At 33.7% G+C, this 27,342-nt stretch overlaps 1 protein-coding gene across 1 annotated transcript in view; it reads left to right on the top strand.

The window, feature by feature from the left end:
- The first annotated feature begins 442 nt into the window (after window positions 1-442).
- SLCO1C1 (solute carrier organic anion transporter family member 1C1) overlaps window positions 443-27,342 on the top strand; it is a 66,564-nt gene continuing 39,664 nt past the window's right edge. Inside the window, exons 1-3 of the mRNA XM_044679070.1 lie at window positions 443-524; window positions 590-859; window positions 1,496-1,660. Of these exons, the coding sequence (XP_044535005.1) occupies window positions 443-524; window positions 590-859; window positions 1,496-1,660 (517 nt within the window). The remainder of the gene's footprint in view (window positions 525-589; window positions 860-1,495; window positions 1,661-27,342) is intronic.

Genomic DNA, 27,342 nt, shown 5'->3' with positions numbered 1-27,342 from the left:
TTAATATAGCATTTTAAGATTTGCAAAGTACTTCACAAATAGGTGCTATTGTTGTCCTCATTTAAAGATGAGGAAACTCAGATAGAAGTTACATAACTTATTCAGAGTTATTCAACTAATAAGTGTTAAAGGATGCTTTTGAACTCAGCTATTCCTCACTCCAATTTCAATTCTCTATCCACTGTATCACTTATCTGCTTCTGGTAAATGCCTTACCCGTTTATACATTATATTTATACATTTTATTTGTATTATTATATTATTGTATGCTATTGTATTACCTATTTGTATTATGCATATATTTGCTTTATATCTTTTATATCTTTAGTTTCTAGCATAGCACCTAGCAGGTGTTAATTAGTACGTGTTAAACCAAATTTAATTGAACATACTCCAAATAGTTCATAATTCTTTCCAACTGAAAAAAATAGGAAGAAAGAAAATGGTAGCATTAGAAGATAATGTGAGAAAATTGAGTCTCTGTTTTGCTAATGATCGAATTTGTGGTGGTGGTGGTAGTGGTGGTAGTAGTGGTGTTTTAAACAAGTTCTTCTATGTATACAAACAATTTTTCTTCTTTCTCTTTTAGACAACCTAACCATTACTCCAAAGGACACACAATGGGTAGGTGCCTGGTGGCTAGGTTATTTAATAGCAGGTACCCTAAGTCTTATTGCAGCTGTGCCTTTCTGGTTCTTGCCAAAAAGTCTCTTGACTCAAAGAGATTCACATCTCATGAGACTTGAAAGCAGAAAAGATTCCATTTCTTCTTCTGAAAAATCAAAGTTTATTGTTGAAAATTCTAAGGAATATCACATACACTATCAAGAGAAAGTGACAATGCTAGAAATGGCAAGAGGTGAGTAAAATCCCTTTTATTATTATTATTATTATTATTATTATTAAAAATATTTCTCTGATAGGCCCAAATGGAAGGTTTCCTAAAGGGGGGGGGGCACAATAAATTTGGAAAGAAGGGTTTCAAGAAGAGGGTGTGGGAAGATGTTCTATACATGGAACATAGCATGAAAAACAAATGGAGACTGTAGATGTCATAATAAGATCAGAAAAGTTTATTATCAGATGAAGGAAAAGATTTCATATAAAGTAAGACTGAGTAGGTAAAGACATTTTAAAAGGATTTGAAAATTAGGATGAGGACTTTGTATATTACATTGTATATGATGAGCAGTTTGAAAGATGATTTTGATAATTGTAGAATGAAAAGAGAAGAGATTGGAGATAGAATAATGAGGAGGCCATTATAGTAGTATATACAAAGTATATATAAGGAACATTGACAGTGTCCATATGAAGACGAAAAATTATACATAGGGAAAATATTTTAATCTTGACAGATTTGGCAACCAAATGAATTTCTCAGGTAAGGGACATGGAAGTCAAAGATGATTCTGAAAATGATGGAGAACACAAAAATTGGTCAAAGCCTGTCATCCATTTTTGGTAATTGGTCCATGTTATTTTTACTTTATAGATTTTCTGCCTTCATTGAAGAGGCTTTTTGGAAATCCCGTATACTTTTTATACTTGTGTGCAAGTACTTTTCAATTTAATTCTTTATTTGGAATGGTCACATATAAGCCCAAGTATATTGAGCAACAATATGGACAATCATCTTCGAAGACGAATTTTGTTATAGGTATGCTTTCCTTGACTTATTTTAGATTTTTCTGTACCCTCAGAAGTTGAAAGAGGGAAATGTCTAAAAATTTAGTCCATTCGAGTTGATGTATAAATAAATGTGAGAATAATTCTAAAAGAGCAATATGCATATAAATGTGCTTATTACATAACAAGAATTACTTGATAATTATAAGGCAGCTCTAAGAGTGGGTAAAAGGGGAAGAGGTCATGGGTTTATATATATGTAAACCAAAAAGGAATTTAGAGGTCATCTAGCCCTGGATTCTTAATTGACAAATGAAGAAACCAAAGCCAAAGAAGTTGACTTTTGTCCAAGAGAATGGTAGAACCCAGATTCCATTTCAGATCCTGTGATTCCAGATTCAGATCTTTTTCCTCTGTACCATGTCAAGATACTCACCTTCAAGTATTAAAAATGACTTATTTCTTTATCAGGAACTTTTTAATATATAGATTAATATTTTATGTATTGCTAAAAGTTCAACAGTATTGCTGAATTTGTCTAAGCAACAATAGAACCATATTCAATGGATATTACAAGAAAAAGAAAAATATATTTCAGATTTTGTCCAAGCTGTCATTTTACAAATTAAGCTGTAAAATTTCTTAGGAATCTGAGACACAGAGAAGTTAAATGACATAGTTAACAAGTAACCAACCACGATCTATTAATCCAAATCTAGGGTTTTTTCCATTATTCCACAACAGTACAGTAAATGACAAAATGAGGCCCATAAGCAAGCAGCAGCATACACAAGTGCATGGAAACAAGCCAGAAACTCCAAATGAGTAAACAACTTCTTTGGAACAAGTGGAACACTTTGGGAAACTGCATTAACTCTTGTGGTCTCGGAGAGTCTGCTTTATACTAAACTGCAATGGCAGTATACGAATATTTTTCTAATTTGTTTACCTTCAATATGAGACAAACCAGCAAACAAGAGTGTTCTGTTCTTACTAATAAAGGAAGAAAAGAGATTATTTGGATGATAGCATTAGAACTGAAAGAAACCTGGGAAAAGTAAGAACACTTTAGCAGGATGCCTGTTGCTTATTAAAATCATTACCCTGCTTGATTTACTCTTCCCTTAAAAAATTTAGACATCAATAACAGATTATTAAGGCAGCTAGACTTTTACCTAATCTAATTGCTACTACTGTTATTCAGTACTTAAACAATCTGTGACTTTGTTAGTGGATCAATGATCTCCAAGAAGTGCTTTGCCTGAAGAATATAATACATTGTGGTCAACTCAGTAATAAGCATCTTCAGATGTAGTTAAACTGTTCCTCAGATTAAAAAAAATACATATATATATGCATATATATATATATATTCTGAGATTTATATATAAAATTTTCTGATTCAATGGGAACTACAAGAGATGTTGCTTCCTAAGCACATTTTAATTCATTTATTCATTCACCCATTCAACAAACAATTATTGAGCTATAATTATGTACAAAGCATGATGCTTGGTACTGGGCATACGAAGACAAAAACTAAACAATGTAGAAACTTTAAAGGATATTAAAAAGTTTAAAATGGATTCCTCCCTTATTTAAAGACCTATTTTAACACCAACGTTCTGATGAATACTATATGGCTGTGAATTATAGAATTCCACAGTGCTTTGAGAAATTAAGGTTGAGGATTACTTAAAGAGCATTTGACATCCATAGTGAGCATGGATGGTCTGCAACAATATAGATGCACAACTACAGAGAACAAGAATGAAAGATAGAAGGCAGAAATCTCAAACATCCCCTTTCTATCCATGCAGTGTCCAGAGACTTAGAGGAATGTTCCTAGCACATTAGATGGTCCCCAAGTGGAGAGTTTAAGGGAGGAAATGAACAAAAATTAAATGAAATGAGAATATGTGGTTGGGTTGCATTTTGAACCATTTGAAGATGTACTGATCACAGATCTATCCAATTAGTGAAGAAAGTAAGGATACTCAATTGTTTTTCAGTCATTTTGTCATGTTTAACTCTTTATGATTCAATATGAGATTTTCTTGTCAAAGATACTGAAGTGGCTTGTTATTTCCTTCTCCAGTGGATTAAGGCAGATAGAGGTAAAGCAGCTTGCGTAGGGTCACACAGCTACTGAGTATCTGAGGCTAAATTTGAACTCGGGTCTTCCTGACTTTAGGCCCAGTGCTCTATCCATTAGCCACCTGACTGCTTCAGATTGCTCCTAGTTATCCTCAAATAGCTAAAGGGTTTTTATGGGGAAGATGAATTTGAAACATGTTTTTTGGCCTTCAAATTATGGGAGTGTTGAATAAAAAATGCAGAGTAAAGAAATCATGCCAATGTAAGGGAAGAATTGACTTATGATTTCCATTCTAACTCTGAGACATGATTTCAAAGGCAGAGGCAAAAGGAAATATAATATAAGAAAGAACTGTTGCTTTTTTTCTTTTTTAGCACTTCCATATTACTACATTTGTTTCATTTCCTTCTAAGATAGGAATCACATTTAAGCAAAAGTTAAAGACCAGACTAATGACTCATGTTTTGAAACATTAGGAAAGTATCTCTGGTTTTCCTTTTTCCAAAATGTTCGGAAACTATATTAAATAAGAAATAGAAACATTTGAAATCTCTGATAACCACTTATATTATATTATTTCTAGACCATCTGAAGAAGATAATATACTGCCAAGTTTTCAGAATGATGTTTCTGCAAACGTCCCTCCTAGTTATTAGATAAAAGCAGTTTAACTAGATAGCTGAACTTCTTACAATTTTTGAGCTTCTTTCTTTACTAATTTTAAGACTGGCAGATTGTCCAGGCTATGATAGTTGGATAGATAGCCTAAAGCGATATAAAAAATAATAATAGTAATAATAACAGTAAAAATTAATTTTAAAAGCTAGCATTTTATAGTACATTAAGGCTCACAAAATGTTTTACAAATATTTTATTTGGTCCTAATAACAACCCTAGGAAGTAGGTGCTGTCATTCTCATTTTACAGAAGAGGAAACTGAGTCATGAAGTAATTAAGTGACATGCCCAGGGTCACACAGCTAATAAGTGTCTGAAGCAAGAATCAAACTCAGGCCTTATTGACATGAAGTCCAAAAATCTAAGCACTGCACTATCATTAGCTCATAGAAATAGAGTGTGGCATAAAAAAACAAACAAACAAACAAACAAAAACCAAAAAAAAGCACTTTTTTTGTCATTGAAACCAGATGGCAAGTATTTTCATGTAATCATAGCCACAAAAGTTCAGAGTACACAGTAAGAATTATATACATATATATTCAGTTATAAATGTTATGGTACCTTTTATTTTTATATCATGGTAAATTCCAGATTATACTTGATCCCAACAATGAAATTTCCCTTGTAAGAAATAAAAAAAAGTTAAATAAAACTGACCAACACAGTAACAATGCTTGACAGTGAACAAAATTTCTTGCATTCATAACCTCTCACCTCTTTGCCAAAAGAAGTGAGATCCATTTTATTATCTCTACTTTAATTCAATAATTCAGTATCCAACTTTATTTAAGCATTCATTAAAATTGCATTCTTTTGTCATTGTATATATTGTTCTCTTGGAAGAGAACAATATATACAATGACAAAAGAATTTCATCCTTTCAGTTCATAAAAGTCCTCTTATTTCCATGACTTCCTCATATTTTCTATTTCTTATAGAATACTGCTTAATTTCATAAATATTTTCATAATTCATATCCCACAATTTACTTAGCTATTCCTCACTTAATGGACATTCATGCCCTGTTAAAATGTTTTTAGTAACTCTAAAAATGCTTTAGTGGATGTTTTAATGCATATGAAACCTTTCTTTCTGCCTTAGGTCTACTTAGTGTCCAATAGTGAGATTTCTGGATCAAGAGATCTGATCAATTTAATGATTTTTCTTGAATAACTATGCCCCATTGTTTGCCAGAATGATTGGACCAACTCACAACTTCACCCACAGTGTATTAGTTTGCTTTTCTTCCTGCAGTCTCTCTACAGTTATAATTTCTAAATTTTGCCATTTTTTCTAATTTTTTAAGATGAAGCTTCAGTTTCAAAATTCAAATTTCTTTTATTATTAAGGATCAGGAGCCATCTTTTATTTGGTCTGATAATTTACAACTTTTTTAAAAAATATATGTTCATATCTGTTGACCATTAGGAAATAACTCTTAGTTATATATTTGTTTATTCCTACATCTATCCTGGGTAGATGACTTTGATCAGAGGTATTTGATACAAAGATTTTCCATTAGTTGATGCTTTCATTCCTCATTATTTGATCAATAACATTTTATCAAAGACTAAATATCTGATAAGCATTGTACAACATGCTGGGTATACAAATTGGAAAATGAAAACAACCCCTTCAGTCAAGGAGTTTATATTCCATCAGAATAAGGTAATTTGATCCAAGCTACAATTATTTCAGTTAGTTTAATAACTTTATGTAATTAAAACAGTGTATTTTGTTCATTTTTATTATATTTAACCCTTTTTTATGTGAAAATTAGCCCTCTGCCTAGTTGTGAAAGCTACTACCTACCAATCTTTTCTTATTTACTTTTATGATATGATCTTTTACATTTCCATCATGTAGCCTTTGGATATTGATTACATTCTATTGCATAAAATAGTTAAATCTTCTAGCGTTTCTAGCAATTCTTATTGAATAGGGATTCCTTAACCTAATTTTAAATGGTGTTGAATCTATAAAGCACTATATACTAGAGTGTGAATTTTTTGACTTGGGTAGCCAAAGCCATAGAATTTGATGACATATGTATTTAGAAGGAAAACTGAGCATGTGGAAATGGAAGCCCTCTCCTATACCCATGCCTTTTCCTAGGCTAAATCAACTAAGACTTATTATGCTCTTAGATTTGAGTCACTATGCTGAACTCTGAATACAAGGATAAGGGGAAAGAACTAAAATTTCTAATCAGCTCAGCTATCATTAAAGATATTTGTTATAGAGATTTACTTACTCCCAGACCTCCATGCAGATTGTTATATTTATCTATTCTGTCCCATTGATATTCTTTCCTATATTTTTTTGGATCAGCATCAAATTGTTTTGATGTTGGATGTTTTGTAGTACAGTATGAAATCTAATAGTTTTATTTCTTATTCATCCTCATTTATTCGATGCCCTGAGATTCTAAAACATTGTTTTTTATAAATAATTTTATTGATTTTTGTTTAGCTTAATAAAGCAACCCATTAATGGTTTTCTTGGTATGGTTATTAAATATGTAAACCAAATTAGGCATTATTATAATCTGACATCTTGGTGTGGTCTAACCATAACAAATCAGCATTCATCATTATTTTCCTTTCTTTTTATAAAAATCTTTTTGAAATTGCCTTTAATATAGACACTTAGAGTATCTTGGCAAGTTCACTCAGATATTTCATGTATTTTAAATTTTATTTTAGATAGAATTTCTCTATCATTGTTTCTTGGGTTTTGTTACCACTATGTAAAAATGCTATGATTTTTATTTCTTTATTTTGTATTCTTGATGCTTTATTGATACTATTGGTTGACTTGATAACTTTCTTTTCTGATTTGCAGGGGTTTTCTAAGCAAACCATCATGCTTTCTACAAAAAGATTTCATCTCTTTCTTTGCTGATATTCATACTTTTATTGTATTGTTCATTTATTTTTATGATTAACATTTCTTGAATGTGTCAAAAATAGTAGAGATATTATTTTTCCCTTATATACTGAAAAATTTAGTATTTCTCCATTCTGAGTAATACTAATTTTTGGTCTTAGTTATAGAACTTTGATCATATAATGGCAAGGGCACTTCAGTGTATTTTTGTGTTTTCAGCAAAAATTATGCATTTTTCCAAAGTCTTTTATGCATCTATAAATAGCAGAGTGTTTTGTTTTATTTTTATCACTTGTACTGTCTTTTGCACTAATATTGCTCCTAATGTTTATTCATCTTCAAATCTCTGATATGAATCCTACATGGTTACAGTGAATTTTGAAAGGAAAACACTGCTATAGTTCTTTAGTAAGGATTTTATTTTTAAAATTTGATGCATACATTAAATTTCTGTAAGAATGTACACATAAAAAAGATATATGGGTAGGTTATTCCCAATGTTTTCTTGTTAATTTTCTTTTTTTTAGTCTGTAATATTGCCTATGAGCTGGTATTTCTTTAATATCTTAAAAATTAATTTCCTGTTTTTTAAATGTATGTTCAACTCCTGCATTCAACTTCTTAAGCATATGTTTTATTAAGTTTAGCAGCATATTTCAACTTCATTTTCTTATGGGTCATTGATGCTTCCTCACAAGGTACATCTGAAATAGTGAAGTTCAGTTTTTGTGATTTTACTATCAGCAATATTGAAACTAGATAACTGAGGTAAAAGATGGCAGATTTCTTCTAATTCAGATATATGTATGATCTCTCTAGGTTCATTTAAGCTAGATGTAGTTCAACCTGTATTAGTTGGTTGTTATGCTATGCTTTCAGAGGGTTTATTTTACTTTACTTTTATTTTAATCATCTTTCTCCTCTTTAAAATGGAATAATGGAATATTGATGATATTCTGTTATACTCTCCTTAATATGTTTTAAAAGAACTTATGTTTTAAACCTATCTTGTCCTTTGGCTTTCTCATCTCTTTGCTTTAGTTGGCAGAAAGATCAGCTTTTCATGACTGAGGTAGTTTTGTGGTGTTTTATTTCCCTTCATTTTGGCAACTGTTTTAGCTTTGTTCAAATTTTCTTAAGATGTGGTTTTAAACAGTCAATGCCTTTACTTTGGTTCAGAATTTTAACGAACAGATTAGAGACGCTGTAATTACAACTCACAATTTTATAGTTTCTTCTAATTTAGTGTTATTTTAACCTTTTGCTTAAGCCAACTGATGACCTAACTGCACACACATAACTGATTCTATTTTGAGAATGCACTCCAAGAAACTCACAGACTTCAGAAAAAATCTCAAATGTCCCAAAATGTTCATAGTAGCATTGTTTGTAGTAACAAAAACAAACAAACAAAAAGCTGAAAATGAAATGGATGTCCATCAATAACACAGTGCTTGAAGAAATTATGGTATGTGGATATAATGGCATGTGAATATTCTATAAAATATATATGAAGTATCCAAAGAAATAGTCCTAGAATGGTATGAATTTATACAAAATAAAGTAAGCAGAAAGAAGAGAAAATATATATAATGTCTACAATAATGTAAATACAAGCTACACAAAAACATGATAGAATTTTGAATCACTTTAATGATCAATATTTATTCCAAATATCAGATTATTAGATAGCAAGTATGATAGATATGGACAGACACAGTGTTTTATTGTGTTTTATTGATTAGTTTTAAATTACTTTTCATGTTTTTGTTACAAAAGACATAGAGATACAGAGATAGGAAGGTATATGAGGAAACCTTGTGATTAAGAATATATAAATTAATAAAATATTTCATTTTATATTTTTTCATTAAATGTTTCCAAATTATATGCACCTTTCTAACATTTGAAAAAAATTTTGAGTTAAAAATTCCCCTTACCCCTCCCCCTCATAGAGAAGGCAAGTATTTGTTGTACATTATATATGTGAAATGATGTAAAACAATTTCCATATTAGCAGTATTGCAAAAGAAAAATGCCAAGAAACAAGCAAAACCAAGAAAGTTTTTAAGAGTATGCTTGGTTCTGTACTCAGACTCAAACAATTCTTTCTATGGAGATAGCATTTGTCATTTTAAGGTCTTTGATATTGTCTTGGATTATTATGTTGCTGAGAATATATAGATCATTCTTAGTTGATCATCCTTAAAATATTGCTGTTACTAGGTACAATGTTCTTCTGCTTTTTCTCACATTGTTTTGTATGCATTCATGTAAGTCATCCCAGATTTTTATGAAACCATCCTACTTGTCATTTCTTCTTGCTAAATAGTATTCAGTCACAAACCTTATATCATAATTTATTGTCATTCTCCAATTAATGGGCATCTTTGCCACCACAAAAAAAATATTTTGTACATATAGATCATTTCCTTTTTTCTTTCATCTTTTTGGGCTACAGAGGTAGTATTGGTATTTCTGAATCAAAGGGTATGCACAGTTTTATAGAACTTTGGACATAGTTCCAAATTGCTCTCCAGAATGGCTAGATTAATTCAAACTTGCACCAACAATACATTAGGGTCCCAATTTTTCCACATCCTCTACAAAGTTTGTCACTTTCTTATTTTGTCACCTTAGCAATCTAAAAGGCATTAGGTAATACTTCAGAGTTTGTTTTAGTTTATATATCTCAAAAAAATAGTAAGAGAGCATTTTTTCATATGATTAGAGATAGCTTTAATTCCCCCCCCCCCCACCGAAGACAGATGGCTCATATTCTTTAACTATTTGTCATTTAGGGAATGACATGTATTCTCATAAATATGACTCAGTTTTTAACATATTTGGGAAACAATGCCTTTATAAAATAAATTTGCTGTAATTTTTTTCATCAAATTCTTGCGTTACTTCTATTCTTGGCTGCATTGGTTTTGTTTCCTCATTTTTTTTTAATTTAAGGTAACGAGAATTTCCATTTTTTATCTTATAATGCTATTTATACCTTATTTGATCATAAATTCTTCCCTCATCCATAGATTTCACAAGGTAAAATGTCCACAATGCCCTAATTTACTTCTGACATCACTATGTCTAAATAATATGCATTTTGATCTTATCTTGTAATATGGTGTGAGATATTGGTCTGTACCTAGTTTTTGCCAACTTCCTTCCAGTTTTCCCAGTAATTTTTGTCAAATAGTGAGTTCTTATCCCAGAAGCTTAGATCTTTTGGCTCTACATTACTATGGTGACTTACTAGTGTGTATTATATACCTAATCTATTTACCTATCCTCTACTCTATCATCTTGATCATTATTATTTTGTAATATACTTTGAAATCTGGTACTTCATTTCTGGTAATCCTTAACATTTTTTCCATTGATTCCGTTGATGTTCTTGACCTTTTATTCTTCTAGATAAATTTTGTAAATTATATTTTGAGATTTAAAAAATATTTTGGGGTATTTTAATTGTTATGCCACTGATTATGTAAATTAATTTAGGTAGAATTTTCACTTTAATTTTATTCCTATAGTTAATGGTTTTGATTTGGCATGTAGACTTTGAAGTATTTGATGTTGTCTGCAATTATCTTAAATAGAATTTCTCTTCCTATCTGTTCTTACTGAACTTTGCTGGTAATAAACATAAATTTTGAGGATTCATGTGGGTTTATTTTATTTTTCCTTTATTTTTACTTGTTTACACCTGGTTTATTCTTTGATTTAATTGATTAACTTAATGAAGAGTCCAGGTAAGCTTCACTCATACATAAATGAGGAAACCGAGTCCTGGAAAAAAGAAGGCTTTCTTTTTTTTTTTTTTAAACCCTTGTACTTCGGTGTATTGTCTCATAGGTGGAAGATTGGTAAGGGTGGGCAATGGGGGTCAAGTGACTTGCCCAGGGTCACACAGCTGGGAAGTGTCTGAGGCCGGGTTTGAACCTAGGACCTCCTGTCTCTAGGCCTGACTCTCACTCCACTGAGCTACCCAGCTGCCCCCTGAAGGCTTTCTTTTTATCCCAAAAAGACACAATGACGCTCAAGCCTAGAGTTTAAGTCTTTTGGCTCTCATTCAGTACTCTGTATAGTTTGCTATTAGGTTAGGCCACTCAGCAAAAACTTTCCTGGTCCAGGAAAAGAAGGATAGTTAGATGTTAATTTTGATGTTGATGACTTTGATGTTGATGATGATGGTGACTGGATTTCCAGTTGGAGGTTTTCCTTCCATTTGAACCTTTCTGACCCTTCCTATGATGATTAAAATTTTCTTGGAGCCTGTCTCCAACCTTTTTCACCTTTCTATTGTATTGGTCTTTTTCTCCCCTCTCTCGGTGTGCTTCTTTATGAAATATAAAATTATCACATTTTATTTCTTTTCCCCTTTCTCTTAGTATTATCCTCTTTTTTACCCCTAATTTGCACGCGCGCACACACACACACACACACACACACATATATATATATCATACTATACAGTTTTTCACTGTTCACTCTAAGTATATTCCTTCTAGCTAGCCAGATGATAATAACGATTTTTAAGAGTTACCAATATCATCTTTTTCTTATAGGAATACAAATCATTTGAATTTATTGGGTCCCTTAAAAAAGTGGATTTTTACCCCTTTCTTAATTACCTTTTTTTTTTAAACCCTTGTACTTTCGGTGTATTGTCTCATAGGTGGAAGAGTGGTAAGGGTGGGCAATGGGGGTCAAGTGACCTGCCCAGGGTCACACAGCTGGGAAGTGGCTGAGGCCGGGTTTGAACCTAGGACCTCCTGTCTCTAGGCATGACTCTCACTCCACTGAGCTACCTAGCTGCCCTCTTAATTACCTTTTGGTAATTCTTTTGAGTTCTGTGTTTGGGCATCAAATTTTCTGTTTATGTCAGGCCTTTTCTTTAAGAATTCTTGGGAGTCTTCTATTTTATTAAATGACCATACTTTTCCTGCAAGAATGTAGTCAATTTTGCTGGGTGGTTGATTATTGGTTGTAGACCCAGTTTGCTTGCTTTTCAGAATGTCATATTGTATGCATTCTGGTCCTTCAGTGTGGATGCAACCAGGTCCTGTGATATCCTGACTGTGGTTCCATGATATCTGAATGGTTTCTTCTTAGCAGCTTTAAGTATCTTTTCCTTTGTTTTGAATTTCTTGAATTGAATTGAAATGTCTTGAATTTGGATATAACATTGCTGGACATTGTCAATTCAGGATTAAATGGAAGAGGTGATCCATGGATTCATTCAATCTTCACTTTTCCCTCTTGTTCAAGAATGTCAGTGAAGTTTTCTTGGATAATTTGCTGTAGAATTATGTCCAGGCTTTTTCTATTGTCATGATTTTCTGGTAGTCAAATAATTCTTAAATTATCTCTTCTGAATCTGTTTTCCAATTCTGTCTTTTAATCAATGAGGTGTTTCATATTTTCCTCAATTTTTTCATTCTTTTGATTTTGTTTTATAGACTTGCTGCTTTGTGAAGTCATCTGCTTCTAGTTGTTGGATTCTAATTTTTAAAGACTAAATTTCATCCCTTGCTTTTTTGTCATCCTTCTTGCATCTATGAATGTAGTTTTATCTATTTATAGTTTTTTGTTATTGATATGGTCAATCATTCCAATAATTTTCATAATATTGAATTAGGCCTGCATTCCTGGTTTAAATCCCACCTGGTCAGAGTGTATGAACTTTTTCATATATTACTATAATCTTCTTGCTTGTATATTATTTTAAAATTTTTCATTAAAAAATTAATCTTTTGATTTTTCCTGTTTTTACACTCCCCTAATAAGAGGATTTTTATAGGAGTGAATTATTTAACCTATTTTTCTTAAATAGTTTATACAGTATTGAAATTAATTGTTCTTTAAATATTTGGTAGAATTAACTTGTGAAACCATCTGGTCCTGGGACCCCTTCTTTATTGAAAGTGGGTACTTCCTGTAAGGGAAATAGGCTCTGTGCTGCATTATCTTGCATTCCCGCCTCTAGATTCCCTGCCTGGTGATTAGTGGTAAGGGATGTGGGGGCTGCAGCAGTGACAGGGACTGTAGGTAGGATAAACTGAGTAGGGGGTGTGGCAGTATCAGGAGAAATGGGTTGAGTGGAGGGTATGGCAGGAGCAGTGTCCTCTGATGATGAGGAAGTATGGAGAAATAAGTCTCACTTTTGTTGGAGCTTCCTCAGTATACGTTTTCTCCTTCTTAAATACTTTGCATGGAGTTTTACAGAAGCCATCAGTTGCTCTAAATTCCCCTCCAAATTGCTCAATCTTGAGTTATAATTAAGCCGAGCCTATGGTGCCCTGGGCTTTTCTAGATTGGCATTCATTTTCTCTTGCAAGTTTTCCCTGAAGAAGTAAAGATAAATCACTCCCCCTGTAAGTATTACCATCACACCCAAATGCAATGCAAGATATTTCCCTTGTAATTTATTCTGCGGGATTACTGACCAGCAAAAAAGAGTTGCTCCTACAAGTTTGATCATGTTATTGAAAGTCTGGACCCAGGTATTCACTAAGTTGTTAATGGGTTGAAACCACATTTTCATTTAGTGAATTGATAAGTTGCCTGTAGCTTTAACTTTTGTCAGTAGATGCCACTAATGGGTAGGTCTTTCCTTTTCTAAGGGTTCAGATTGGGTTCAATTGTTTTAGATTATAATTTCCTTTATTCCTGGTTTGCAGAAAACAAAGCCTGTAGCCAGAGGCTGAGTTCTAGAGATTAGTTTTATTTATTTTTTTTTTTTTTAGTGTTTAGACAAAGCCCCTAGGCCAAGGCAGACAGGAATGTCTTTCAGAAGCTAAGTTTGGGAGGGGCAATGAGGTGTAGCTGAAGCTCTTTTCAGTTTTTTTTAACCATTTATTAATATTCATTTTTAAAATGGTTACATGATTCATACTCCTACTTTCTCCTTCACCTCCCGCACTCACCCCACCCATGGCCAATGCATATTTCCGCTGGTTTTAACATGTCCTTGATCAAGACCTATTTCCAAATTGCTGTTAGTTGCATTGGTGCGGTAGTTTCGAGTCTACGTCCCCAATCATGTCCACCTCAACTCATGTGTTCAAGCAGCTGTTTTTCTTATATGTTTCCTCTCCTGCAGTTCTTCCTCTGAATGTGGGTAGCATTCTTTACCATAAATCCCTCAGAACTGTCCTGTGTCATTGCATAGCTGCTGGTACAGAAGTCCATTACATTTGATTTTACCATAATATATCAGTCTCTGCTCCTTTCACTCTGCATCAATTCCTGGAAGTCTCTCCAGTTCACATGGAATTCCTCCAGTTCATTATTCCTTTTAGCACAGTAGTATTCCATCACCAGCATATACCACAATTTGTTCAGCCATTCCCCAATTGAAGGACATACCCTCCTTTTCCAGTTTTTTGCCACCACAAAAAGCACAGCTATAAATATTTTTGTACAAGTCTGTTTATCTATGATCTCTTTGGGGTACAAACCCAACAATGGTATGGCTGGATCAAAGGGCAGGCAATCTTTTATAGCCCTTTGAGCATAGTTCCAAATTGCCATCCAGAATGGTTGGATCAGTTCACAACTCCACCAGCAATGCATTAATGTCCCAATTTTTCCACATCCCCTCCATCATTCATTATTCTCCCCTTCTTTCATTTTAGCCAATATGCTAGGTGTGAGGTGATACCTCAGAGATGTTTTGATTTGCATTTCTCTGATTATTAGAGATTTAGAACACTTTCTCATGTGCTTATTGATACTTTTGATTTCTTTACCTAAAAATTGTCTATTCATGTCTCTTGCCCATTTATCAATTAGGGAATGGCTTGATTTTTTTATACATATATATATATTTGTGTATATATATATATGAAATTGATTTAACTCCTTGTATATTTGAGTAATTAGACCCCTGTCAGAGTATTTTGTTATAAATGTTTTTCCCCAATTTGTTGTTTCCCTTCTGATTTTGGCTGCATTGTTTTTGTTTGTACAAAAGCTTTTTACTTTAATATAATCAAAACCATTTAATTTTCTCTAACTCTTGCTTGGTTTTAAAATCTTTCCTTTCCCAGAGATCTGACAAGTATACTATTCTGTGTTCACTTAACTTATTTATAGTTTCTCTCTTTATATTCAAGTCATTCACTCATTTGGAAATTATCTTGGTGTAGGGTGTAAGATGTTGATCTAAACCTAATCTCTCCCATATTGTTTTCCAAATTTCCCAGCAGTATTTGTCAAATAGTGGATTCATGTCCCCAAAGTTGGGCCCTTTCGGTTTATCATACACTGTCTTGCTGATGTCACTTACCCCAAGTCTATTCCACTGATCCTCCCTTCTGTCTCTTAGCCAGTACCATATTGTTTTTGTGACTGCTGCATTATAGTATAGTTTAATATCTGTTACTGCTAGGCCCCCTTCCTTCATATTTTTTTCATTATTTCCCTTGATATTCTTGATATTTTGTTATTCCAAATGAAATTTGTTATAGTTTTTCCAAATTCAGTAAAGAAGTTTTTTGGTAGTTTGATAGGTATGGTGATAAATAGGTAAATTAATTTGGGTAGAATGGTCATTTTTATTATGTTAGCTCGTCCTACCCATGAGCAATCAATGGTTTACCAATTGTTTAGATGTAGTTTTATTTGTTTGGAAAGTGTTTTGTAGTTGTTTTCATATAATTGCTGTGTTTGTTTTGTTAGATAGATTCCGAGTATTTTATATAGTCTAGGGTGATTTTAAATGGTGTTTCTCTTTCTACCTCTTGCTGCTCTGATGTGTTGGAAATATATAGAAATGCTGATGATTTATGTGCATTTATTTTGTATCCTGCCACTTTGCTAAAGTTGTTGATTATTTCTACCAGCTTCTTAGTTGATTCTCTGGGATTTTTTAAGTAGACCATCATATCATCTGCAAAGATTGATAGCTTAGTCTCCTCGTGGCCTATTTTAATACCCTCAATTTCTTTTTCTTCTCTAATTGCTACTGCTAGTGTTTCTAGTACAATGTTAAATAATAGAGGAGATAATGGGCATTCTTTTTTCACTCCTGATCTTATTGGAAAGGCTTCTAATTTATCCCCATTGCATATAATGCTTGTTGATGGTTTTAGGTACATACTGTTTATTATTTTTAGGAAGGGTCCTTCTATTCCTATACTTTTCAATGTTTTCAATAGGAATGGGTGCTGTATTTTGTCAAAGGCTTTTTAGGCATCTATTGAGATAATCATGTGATTTTTTTTTGTTAGACTGTTGATATGGTCAATTATGTGGATGGTTTTCCTAATATTGAACCATCCTTGCATTCCTGGTATAAATCTCACCTGATCATGGTGGATGATCTTATTAATTACTTGCTGGAGTCTCTTTGCTACTATTCTATTTAAGATTTTTGCATCTATGTTCATTAGGGAGATTGGTCAATAGTTTTCTTTCTCTGTTTTTGATCTACTTGGCTTTGGAATTAGCACCATATTTGTGTCATAAAAGGAATTTGGTAGGACTCCTTCTTTGCTTATTATATCAAATAATTTGTATAGTATTGGGATTAGTTGCTCTTTGAATGTCTGATAGAATTCACTTGTGAATCCATCAGGGCCTGGCGATTTTTTCTTAGGGAGTTCTTTGATGGCTTGTTCAATTTCTTTTTCTGATATGGGGTTATTTAGATATTCTATTTCTTCTGCTGTTAATCTAGGCAATTTATATTTTTGTAAATATTCATCCATATCTCCTAGATTGTTATATTTATTGCCATATAATTGGGCACAATAGTTTTTAATGATTGCCTTAATTTCCCCTTCATTAGAGGTGAGGTCTCCCTTTTCATCTTTGATACTGTCAATTTGGTTTTCTTCTTTCCTTTTTTTATTAGATTTACCAGTACTTTGTCTATTTTATCTGTTTTTTTAAAATACCAGCTTCTAGTCTTACTTATTAATTCAATAGTTCTTTTACTTTCGATTTTATTAATTTCTCCCTTGATTTTTAGTATTTCTAATTTAGTTTTCATCTGGGGATTTTTTATTTCCTCGCTTTCTAGTTTTTTAAGTTGCATGCCCAATTCACTAATCTCTGCCTTCCTTAATCTGTTAATATATGCACTCAAGGATATAAATTTCCCCCTGAGTACTGCCTTGGCTACATCCCACAGAGTTTGGTAGGATGTCTCATAATTGTCATTCTCTTCAATGAAATTGTTGATTGTTTCTATGATTCCTTCTTTGACAAATTGGTTTTGAAGAATCATATTATTTAATTTCCAAGTAGTTTATGATTTGCCTGTCCAGGTGCCCTTACTAATTATTATTTTTATTGCATTATGATCTGAGAAAGTTATGTTTATTATTTCTGATCTTTTGCATTTGTTTGCAATGTTTCTATGCCCTATTACATGGTCAATCTTTGTGAATGTACCGTGTACAGCTGAAAAGAAGGTGTATTCCTTTTTGTCCCTATTTGTTTTTCTCCACATACCAATTAAATCTAATTTTTCTAGGACTTCATTCACCTCTCTTACCTCTTTCTTATTTACTTTTTGGTTTGATTTATCTAGATCTGAAAGAGGAATATTTAGATCTCCCACTATTATGGTTTTACTATCTATTTCCTTCTTGAGCTCTGCCAGTTTCTCCTTTATGAATTTGGATACCATGCCACTTGGTGCATACATATTGAGCACTGTTATTTCCTCATTGTCTATACTGCCTTTAATCAGGATGTAATGACCTTCCCTGTGTTTGTTAATCATATCTATTTTTACTTTGGCTTTGTCAGAAAGCATAATACCCCCTCCTGCCTTCTTTTTCTCATTTGATGCCCAAAAGATTTTGCTCAAGCCCTTAACCTTAAACTTGTGTATGTCTACCTGCCTCATATGTGTTTCTTGTAGACAACATATGGTAGAATTTTGGTTTCTAATCCACTCTGCTCTTTCCTTCCATTTTATGAGCGAGTTCATCCCATTCATATTCAGAGTTATAATTATCAGTTGTGCATTCGCTGATATTTTTGTATCCTCCCCTAGTTCTACCTCTTCTTCTTAAACTATTTCCTTTTAAACCAGCTTTAAGCCGGTAACCCTTATCCCCTCCCTTGATTAACTTCCCTTTCTAATCCCTCCCTTATTATTCTCCTCTTTTTATTTTTAAAGGCCTAATGAATTCCCTCCCCCTTCTTCTCTCCTCCCTTTTTTGACCTCCCCACTCCACTGCTCCCCTTGGTTTATCCCTTCTGACTTTCCCAGTAGGGTTAGATAGAGTTTTATATCCCAATTGATAATATAGCTACTGTCCCCTCTCAGGGTTGATTACACTTAGAGTAAGGTTTAAATATTACCTCTTAATGCTCTCTTCCTCTCCTTCTTATAATTGTATTTGTCCACTCCCCTTCCCATGCCCTCTTTATGTATAATAGAATATCCTATTTTTCTTATTCAATCAAGTTTCTCTTGGTATCCCCTACTATTCAACCCCTCTTTTCTACCCCCATATCATCTTAGACCATTTAGTATTCCAATCTCTCCCTATGAATTATTCTTCTAATTACTATAATAGTGAATAGAGTTCACTACAGAGAATTATACATAGCATTTCTCCACATAGGAATACAGATAATTAGATCTTATTGAAGCCCTTAATGAGGCAAATTTAAAAAAATATGAGTTTTCTTTCTTTCCCCTTTGTTTCTTATTTACTTTTTCATGTTTCTCTTGATTTTTGTGGTTGGATATCAAACTTTCCATTTAATCCTGGTCTTTTCTGTGCAAATACTTGGAAATCTTCTATCTTGTTGAAAACCTATACTTTCCCCTGGGAGTATATAGTCAGTTTTGAGGGGTAATTGATCCGTGGTTGAAGACCAAGCTCTCTTGCCTTTCTGAATATCATATTCCAATCCTTGGGGTCTTTTAGCATGGAGGCTGCCAGATCCTGTGTGATCCTGATTGGTGCTCCTTGGTATCTGAATTGTCTCTTTCTGGCTTCTTGTAAAATTTGTTCTTTTACTTGGAAGCTCTTGAATTTTGCTATTATATTCCTGGGGGTTGCCTTTTCTGGGTCTAGTGTAGAGGGTGATCTATGGATCCTTTCAATGTCTATATTGCCCTCTTGTAGAACTTCAGGGCAATTTTGCTGAAGAATTTCTTTTAGTATGGAGTCCAAATTTCTTTTAATTTCTGCTTTTTCAGGAAGACCAATGATTCTCAGATTGTCTCTTCTAGACCAGTTTTCTTGGTCTGTCACTTTCTCATTGAGATATTTCATGTTTCCTTCTATTTTATCAGTCTTTTGACTCTGTTTTATTTGTTCTTGCTGTCTTGAGAGATCATTGGCTTCTAATTGCTCAATTCTAGGCTTTAGGGACTGGTTTTTGGCTATAATATTTTGGTTTTCCTTTTAAATCTGGTCATTTCTGGTGTTCAATTTGCTTATCAGTTCATTTGATTTCTGAGCCTCACTTTCCAATTGAAAATTTTGCCATTTAAAATGTTATTTTCTTGCCTGATTTCCTTTTGAGCTATTTCCCATTTCTCTAGCCAGATCTTTTCCAACTTTCTCGTCATCTCAGATTTGAACTCTTCAAGAGCTTGTGACCAGTTTTCATTATTTTGGGAGGGTTTGGATGTGATTGTTCGTTCTCTTCTGTTTGTTCTGTTGTCTGGATTTTCTCCGTGTAAAAGTTGTCGAGTCTTAAAGATTTCTTCTTCTTGTTGTTGATCTTTCTCTTCTGGGCTTTCTGATTCTGGGTTGCCATTTTAAGCCCAGCACCTTCTCAGCTTTATCCTCAGGCTCAGGGTCTGTCTGCGCTCTTTAGGCTCCTAAGGTCTCAGGTCTGGTTTTTCTCAAGATCAAGCCTCCTGGTGGTCCCTCTTGCTTGATCCTCTGCCTGAGGCTCCTTTACAAGTCTCAAGGTGCTGCTTCCACAGTCATATACCCGTGTGCACTGGTTCCCCACTCAAGGTTTCAGAGCCTTCCCTCACGCCTGTGTCCGCCTCCACCTGCGACTGTGCTCAGTGTCAGTGCTCAAATTCTGCGTGCGTTCTTTAGCCTTTTGGGGTCTTCAGTCTTGCTGCTTTCAGGAGCAGGCCCTGAAGCTGCCAATGACTCAATGGGTGACCCAAACTTGCTCTACTTCTTTTGTGCTGGCCTTGGAAATGTAGGTGGTGTGTGGGGGAGAAGTGGGCTGCTCATCCCGTGATTTAGTGGGAGCTGTTTCACCCCTTTATAGCATGGAAATGCCCCGATTCCACGTACCTTCCATGCTGTGCCCTGTTGTGTGGTCCCTCCATTCGTCTGGATTTGTTTTTATGTCCCCTTGAGGAGTCCTGTATGTTTCTGTTAGGAGAGGTTGAGCCACTGCTTTTTACTCTGCTGCCATCTTAACCTGGAAGTCCCTCTTTTCAGTTTTAAAAGTCTGAAGGATCTTTTTCTTTTCTCCTTCCCCCTGAGGCTAAAACCCACTAAAACTATGTGCTTTCTTCTTTGGGCGAAAGGGCAGCTAAATTCTAGATGGCCCCACCAGGCTTTAGCCTCTCCCTTAAGATTTTAAACTAGAGACTCGTGGAGTTTTGAAAAGAAAGTAGAAAACAAGGCTAAGACCTAATTTCAGTCTAAAAATTTACTCTCCCTAAAAGGATTTTACTAATATGCTGAGTCTAGTGCCTTCTCCTTTGATGAGGAGCAGAGCTGCTTCTAAGCCTTCTAGGTGTGTCCCTGGGCTAGCTAAGAAACCATGCAGTCTGCTAGTCTCCAGTAAGGTGACTGAAAAATAGGATTCCTTCCCAGGTGAAACTAAAGGTCAGCTAATTGCGTTATTTGTTCCCTAAGGCAAGGGGTTCCTCAGCTGAAATCTCAGGGCCCTGCAGCCAAGGTAAAAGCGGCTGCTTTTCTAATGTATTTTAAAGGTTAAAAGAAAGGAAATGTTTGATCTCACCAGTCTGGCAGCTTTATATCAATCACAGATCCAAAACGAGCTATAAAAAGGCTGACTTAGGGAATAGTCACAAAAGTAAAGGAAAATTCTAGAAAATTCAGGAAGATTCAGAAAGTCTGAGACCGAATTTGTGGTCAGCCAAATGTAATAGGGAAAAATTTAGATATCATATAGATTTATATTTAAGGTGTTGTCGCCAGGAATCAATCAGATCTAGATTGATTCTATAATTAAAACAGACCCAAGTCAGGATGGGTTTTATGGTAGTTTATTTACAATTAGGAAGGTTAGGAAGGTTGAAGCTAAGGAGAGAGAGAGAGAGAGAGAGAGAGAGAGAGAGAGAGAGAGAGAGAGAGAGAGAGAGAGAGAGAGAGAGAGAGATAGAGAATTTGGACTAATGTTTAAGTGTATACCTGCTGAAATGCCCCTGAACTTGAAAGGAGAGTAAACAAGGATTTAAGCAAAGGATGATGTGGTTATCTTTTATTTATTTAGACCCTTACCTTTTGTCTTAGATTTAATACTAAATATAGGTTCCAAGGCAAAAAGTAAAAAAGTAAGGGTTAAGTAACTTCCTCAAGGTCACAGAGCTAAGAAGTATCTGAGGACAAATTTGATTTTGGGATCTCCTGTCTTTAGGCATGGATCTCTCCCCACTGAGATACCTACCTACCCACAGTGGTCAATGTTTTAATATTGCCCTTACCCTGGTATATAGCAAACATACACACACACACACACACANAGAGAGAGAGAGAGAGAGAGAGAGAGAGAGAGAGAGAAACTCTGGTCTGGACCAGCGGAGGTTCAGACTGAGTGAGAATTAAAAGATTAATTAAATTAGGCTACTAGCCACAAGGCCTTAGCAATTAGAGAGGCAAAGAAGCCTTCTTGAGGTAGAGACTTTGGAAAACACCAAGGTAGGCCGAAGGGAGTCAGCCTAACTTACCCACATAACAATTCTGAGGGAACGCTACCTGAGGTCTTACCTGAGATCCGTTAGCACCAAGTTCAAAGCACCAACTGCCCAACAGGAAGTTTACCATCATATTTGAAAGATAGCAGCTTTTGTCACTTCCTGGAGGTCCACCTCTAATTCAAGTGGACAAATGGCAGCCTCAACACTGTTTTTGGACTGCCCAAAAGGCAGTCCTTTGTTCTTGATTTGTTATTTATTGTCACATGTGGGTAACTCATCTCCCGTCCCCTCTAAGGGAGGTGGGGATGACATTATCTCTGGTGGCTAGAGTTTTAACTATGAATGGGAGTGAGCTAATTTGATTTACACACTACTTTATGGGTTGTGTAATTTCTTTTTTTTAAGATTGAGTAACTTAAGTAATCTATTTCCTTTTCTATTAATCTTGCAAATTTACATTTTAAAAATATATTTATTTATTTCACTTAGATTCTTATATTTATTAGCATTAAATAATGCAAAAGAGCTCCTAAATGCTATAATTTTTTCTTCCTTGTTAGTGAATTCATCCTTTTCATTTTTGATACTTGTAATTTGATTTCTTCTTTCTCTTTTATATCAAATTAATCAATAGTTTATCTACTATATTGGGTTTCCCCCCTTGAAACAAGCTCACAAGTTTATTTATTAGCTCAATGATATTCTTACTTTAAGTTTTATAAATCTATCTTTGAGATTCAAGATTTCTAATTTGGTACATAAGTGGAGAGTTAAAATATGTTCTTTTTCTATTTCTTTTTAAATTGTTAATCCAATTCAATGATCTGCGCTTTCCCTATTTTATTTTAGAGTAGATATATCTAGTTCTGAGAAGAGAAAGTTGAGGCCCTCCCCTTATTATAGTTTTGTTATCTATTCCTCCTGTAAGTCATTTAAATTTTCCTTTAAAAGTTTGGAGACTATACTGTCTTCCCAGACTTTGTTTGGCAACTCCATTGCTTATACTTATCTCTGGGTCATAATTCAAGGGTAAGGAAGGCTCTTTCAGTCAAGAGGGGATGGAAGTCCTGAAGTCCTGAAGCCACTTGAAAATTCCATTTTTGACACTTACTTCTAGGACATAATTCAAGGGCAGAGTGGAGCACTTTCAGTCAAGAGAGATTGGAAACTAGAGAACCAGTATCACTTCTTGTCCCAAAAGATCAGAGGGCCTTCATGAATAAGTACCAAATTTCATATCAGGAAATCAGTGACCACACCTCTCTGAAGATGAAAATATCTTGGAAACATCAAAACTCTCAAACCTCCACAAATCGCACTGAAAACATTAGCACAAAAAAGCCAGAAGTTTTAGTTAGCATCTTTTTATCTCCCATGTCAGGAACAGAGTCCTTTAATAAGAAGTTCCAAAACAATAAATAGGTTGGAGAAATGAACACAATATCAACAATAATAACAAAAATATCTGACCACAAAACATTATTATAATGACAGGAAAGATCCAGACACGAACTGAGAAGACAAGTTTGATGTTAAAACAACTACAAGCATACCTCAAAGAAAAATTTAAATTGGACACAATCTCAATAAAAAGTCCTGGAAAAGCTAGAATTTCATTTTCAAAACCTAATAAGAGAGGAAGAAGAAAAAACTAGGCAACAGATGAAAGCAGATGAAGAAAATTATGAAGACAATAATTTGGTATATAAAAAGACTTATGAAAATTACACCTTAAAAAACAGAATTGGCCATATGAAAAAGTCATAAAAAATTCACTGATTAAAATAAGTTCTTAAAAAAAAAGAATCAGCCAAATGGAAAAGATGTGCAAAAGCTCACTGAATAACAATTGGAATTAACCTAGGGAAAGCTAATAACTGCATGAAATATGAGGAAACAATAAATCAGAGCCAAAAAATGAACAAAAAAAGAAATCATAGAACAAATCTAGAAATCACATTTGAAAAAATTGTCAAAGAAAACTACCCAGAAAGCCTCAAAGCATATGGTAAACTAGAAAATGGAAAAAAAATTTACTGAACACCATCTGAAAGGGACAAATGAAAACTCCACAGGAATGTTATGGTTAAATTTAAAAACTACTAGGTCAAAAATAAAGTACTTCAAGCAACCAGGGAGAAAAAATTAAATATCATGGAGCCACATTCAGGATCATATAAGATTTAGCCCTTAATATGATAAAGGAGTGGAACGCCTGAAATGTTATAATATTCCAGACGGCAAAAGATCTGTGATTACAACCAAAAATCAACTACCAACAAACATGGGTAATATGCTTCAGGAAAGAAAAGGAATGAATTTTCAAGCATTCTTGCTGAAAAGAACAAGACTGAATTGAAATTTTAATTTTTTAACACAAAAATGCAAAAGAAGCATAAAAAGATAAAATATATAACATTAAATTAAATACAAAAATATAACATAAAACTTAAATATAAGGGAAAAGATATAATTGACTCAAAAAGGTTGAACTGTATATATCTCTATGTGGGGAAAACAATATATGTTTATTCTAAGAGATTTTAGAAAAGAGGAGAAAACAATGTGGAAGGGGAATTCTTCTGTATACTAAAAACAAAACCCATCAGGAAAAGATAGATAAATTTGCTTTAAAATAGCCGCAATCTACTTGCACAAGATCTGTTTGTGGTGGCAAAGAACTGAAAACTGAAGGGATGCCCATCAAATAGGGAATCGCTGAACAAGTTATAACATATGATTATCTTTTTAAATTAATTTTTCCAGACATTGTTATATACCTATAAAATTTCCAATAATCATTTTCTAATGTTTTGGGATCTGTGTTCTCTTCCTCCCTCCTACATGTCTCCCCTCCCCAAGACAGCAAATAATATGATATATATTGAATATATGTTATCACATGATACATTTCCATGTTCTTCATGTTGTGAAAGACACAAGAAGACACTTATCACTTGCATTAAAGAAAAGTTAATGGAAAAATAAAGTGAATAGAATTTTTCAATCAACATTTAGACTCTATCAGTTCCTTCTATGACAATGGATGTCCTTTTTCATTAGGAGTTCATTGGAGTTGTCCTGAATCTTTGCATTGTCGATAATCATTATCATTTGCAGTTGATCATCATACTCTATTGTTGGTATATGTTATATGACTATAATGAAATAATGCTATGATGAGAATGATGAGCAAGGTAAAAATAGGACCCTAGAAGTACATATAAAGTGATGCAAAGGAAATGGGCAGAATCAGAAGAACCTTATAAACAGTAACAATGACGTACAATGATCATCTGTGAATATCTTAACTGTTAGCATCAATATGAGAAATCTTGACTCTACCTCCAATAGAAATATGTTAAGTAGCTAATACATCCACAACCCATTTTTGTCTCCTAACTAGTCAATTTTATTTTGCATAATTTCAATTTATATTTACCAATTTCAGCACTTTCTAGAAAATATTCATATAACAAAGGTGCAAGGATTTGCAGTGTTTACAAGTCTTTTAACACTTTCATTCCTTAATGTTGATCCATAAATTGCAAAAATTTATACTGTCTTCATTTGTGTCTGACTTTGTATTGAAGTAAGAGTATTAGAATATATGTTGCAGAATGATAAAAGTCACATGATTTTCTAGCAGGAAGAGATCTCACAATAAACTTTGAGATAACCTAGTCCATGTTCAAGAAACTTGAATTGTCAGAAAATCTTTTCTTATATAAAGCTTAAATTTGTGTCTTTGCAACACTTGCCCTTTATTCCTAATTTTTCCTCTTGGATCAATTAGTTCAAAGTCTAATATTTTTCAAAAACTTGTTTAAAATATGTATTTCATATTTTATATTCATATTCAGGTGAAATCATATTTCACAACAAGTCTTCTCTTCTCCAGATCAAACAGCCCCAGTTCTTTCAACTGATTCACCTGAGTTATTGAGTCAAGACCCTTCACCATCTTGGTTGCTTCCCTCATGATACTGTCAAGCTCATCTATACTCCAGCAATTCATAAATTCCCATCAATAATGCTGGGCAGACAAGGGCAAGAGAATTTAAGGAAATATCCCTTCATTTTTGGAACTTTTTTTTTAAGAGACAGGTTCTTATGGTAACTTTAACCCTGGTTTTCTGCACCAAAATGCCCATAGGAAGAATTGTATGGCTCTTCTTTACCTTCATCCTCATATCTGTTGCTACTGTTCTGAAAATTATTTCATGCCCAACTTAGTTCTGAATGAAGCTGAGGAGGTTGATACTCGCATTACTACTCTACAATCCTTAAGATTCTTGCTACTTCTGTTTCCTCTCAGGTTCTCTGTGGGTCTTTTTATAAACTCTAGAATGAGATTCAAATCAACCTCCCATATAAGACTTAAATCACCAGAGATAAATTTTTGGACTGAGAGAACTTCTTATACCTCTTCACTGTAAATCCCAGCTTATGAATGAATCTCTGTTATCCATAGACCAAATATTCATGAAGCACTTACTAGATGCCAGGAACTATGTTAACTGGTGGGAATCTAAATAAAATACAGTAAGACAACCCCAGTCTCAAAGATTTAGATGGAAATACTGAAAAAGGGAGAGAAAGAGCCTAGGATGATTCCAGGGGCAGAATCCAAGTTTCTAGTCTTATAGATACAAGAAAAATGAAGATAGGGTAAAGTGTAAGCATCTTGGTCTCTCTATTACTTCATTCTCAGTATCCACCATTGTTGCATATGGCTAAATTTTAAAAAAATCATAGCGATCATTTGGCAGATATTTATCACTATTATTAAAATATACAATGACCAAAAATACATGAAATGTTTGTGGTTGCCATTAGGCATATGATAAACTCCACTTCATGAGTTACTTTCTTTTTCTCTCCACCAAATATCTGTTAACCATCCTTCTTTTTAGATGTATCTTCTTTCTTGTTTTATTTGTAGCAAAATATCAAGATTAATATGATTCATCATCATAATAAAGTGAAAGGGTTGAAGGCTATCCAATACTTTTTTCTCTATTTTGTTGACTTCCATGGTCATGTGACTATACATGATGAGCTAGGTTGTCCTCAGAAAACAGACTAGATTTGTTGAAGTGATGAGACTGAAAGCCTTGCTTGCATGGTAGAACCTGCCAGAATTTATGCTCTATTATTATAGCCTTTAAGAAGCCAGGGTTAGCTCCCCCCATTATGAG

Source organism: Gracilinanus agilis, chromosome 5 (assembly GCF_016433145.1).
Source record: "Gracilinanus agilis isolate LMUSP501 chromosome 5, AgileGrace, whole genome shotgun sequence".
Classification (NCBI taxonomy): Eukaryota; Metazoa; Chordata; class Mammalia; order Didelphimorphia; family Didelphidae; genus Gracilinanus; species Gracilinanus agilis.
This window is presented reverse-complemented; position numbering and strand designations above follow the sequence as displayed.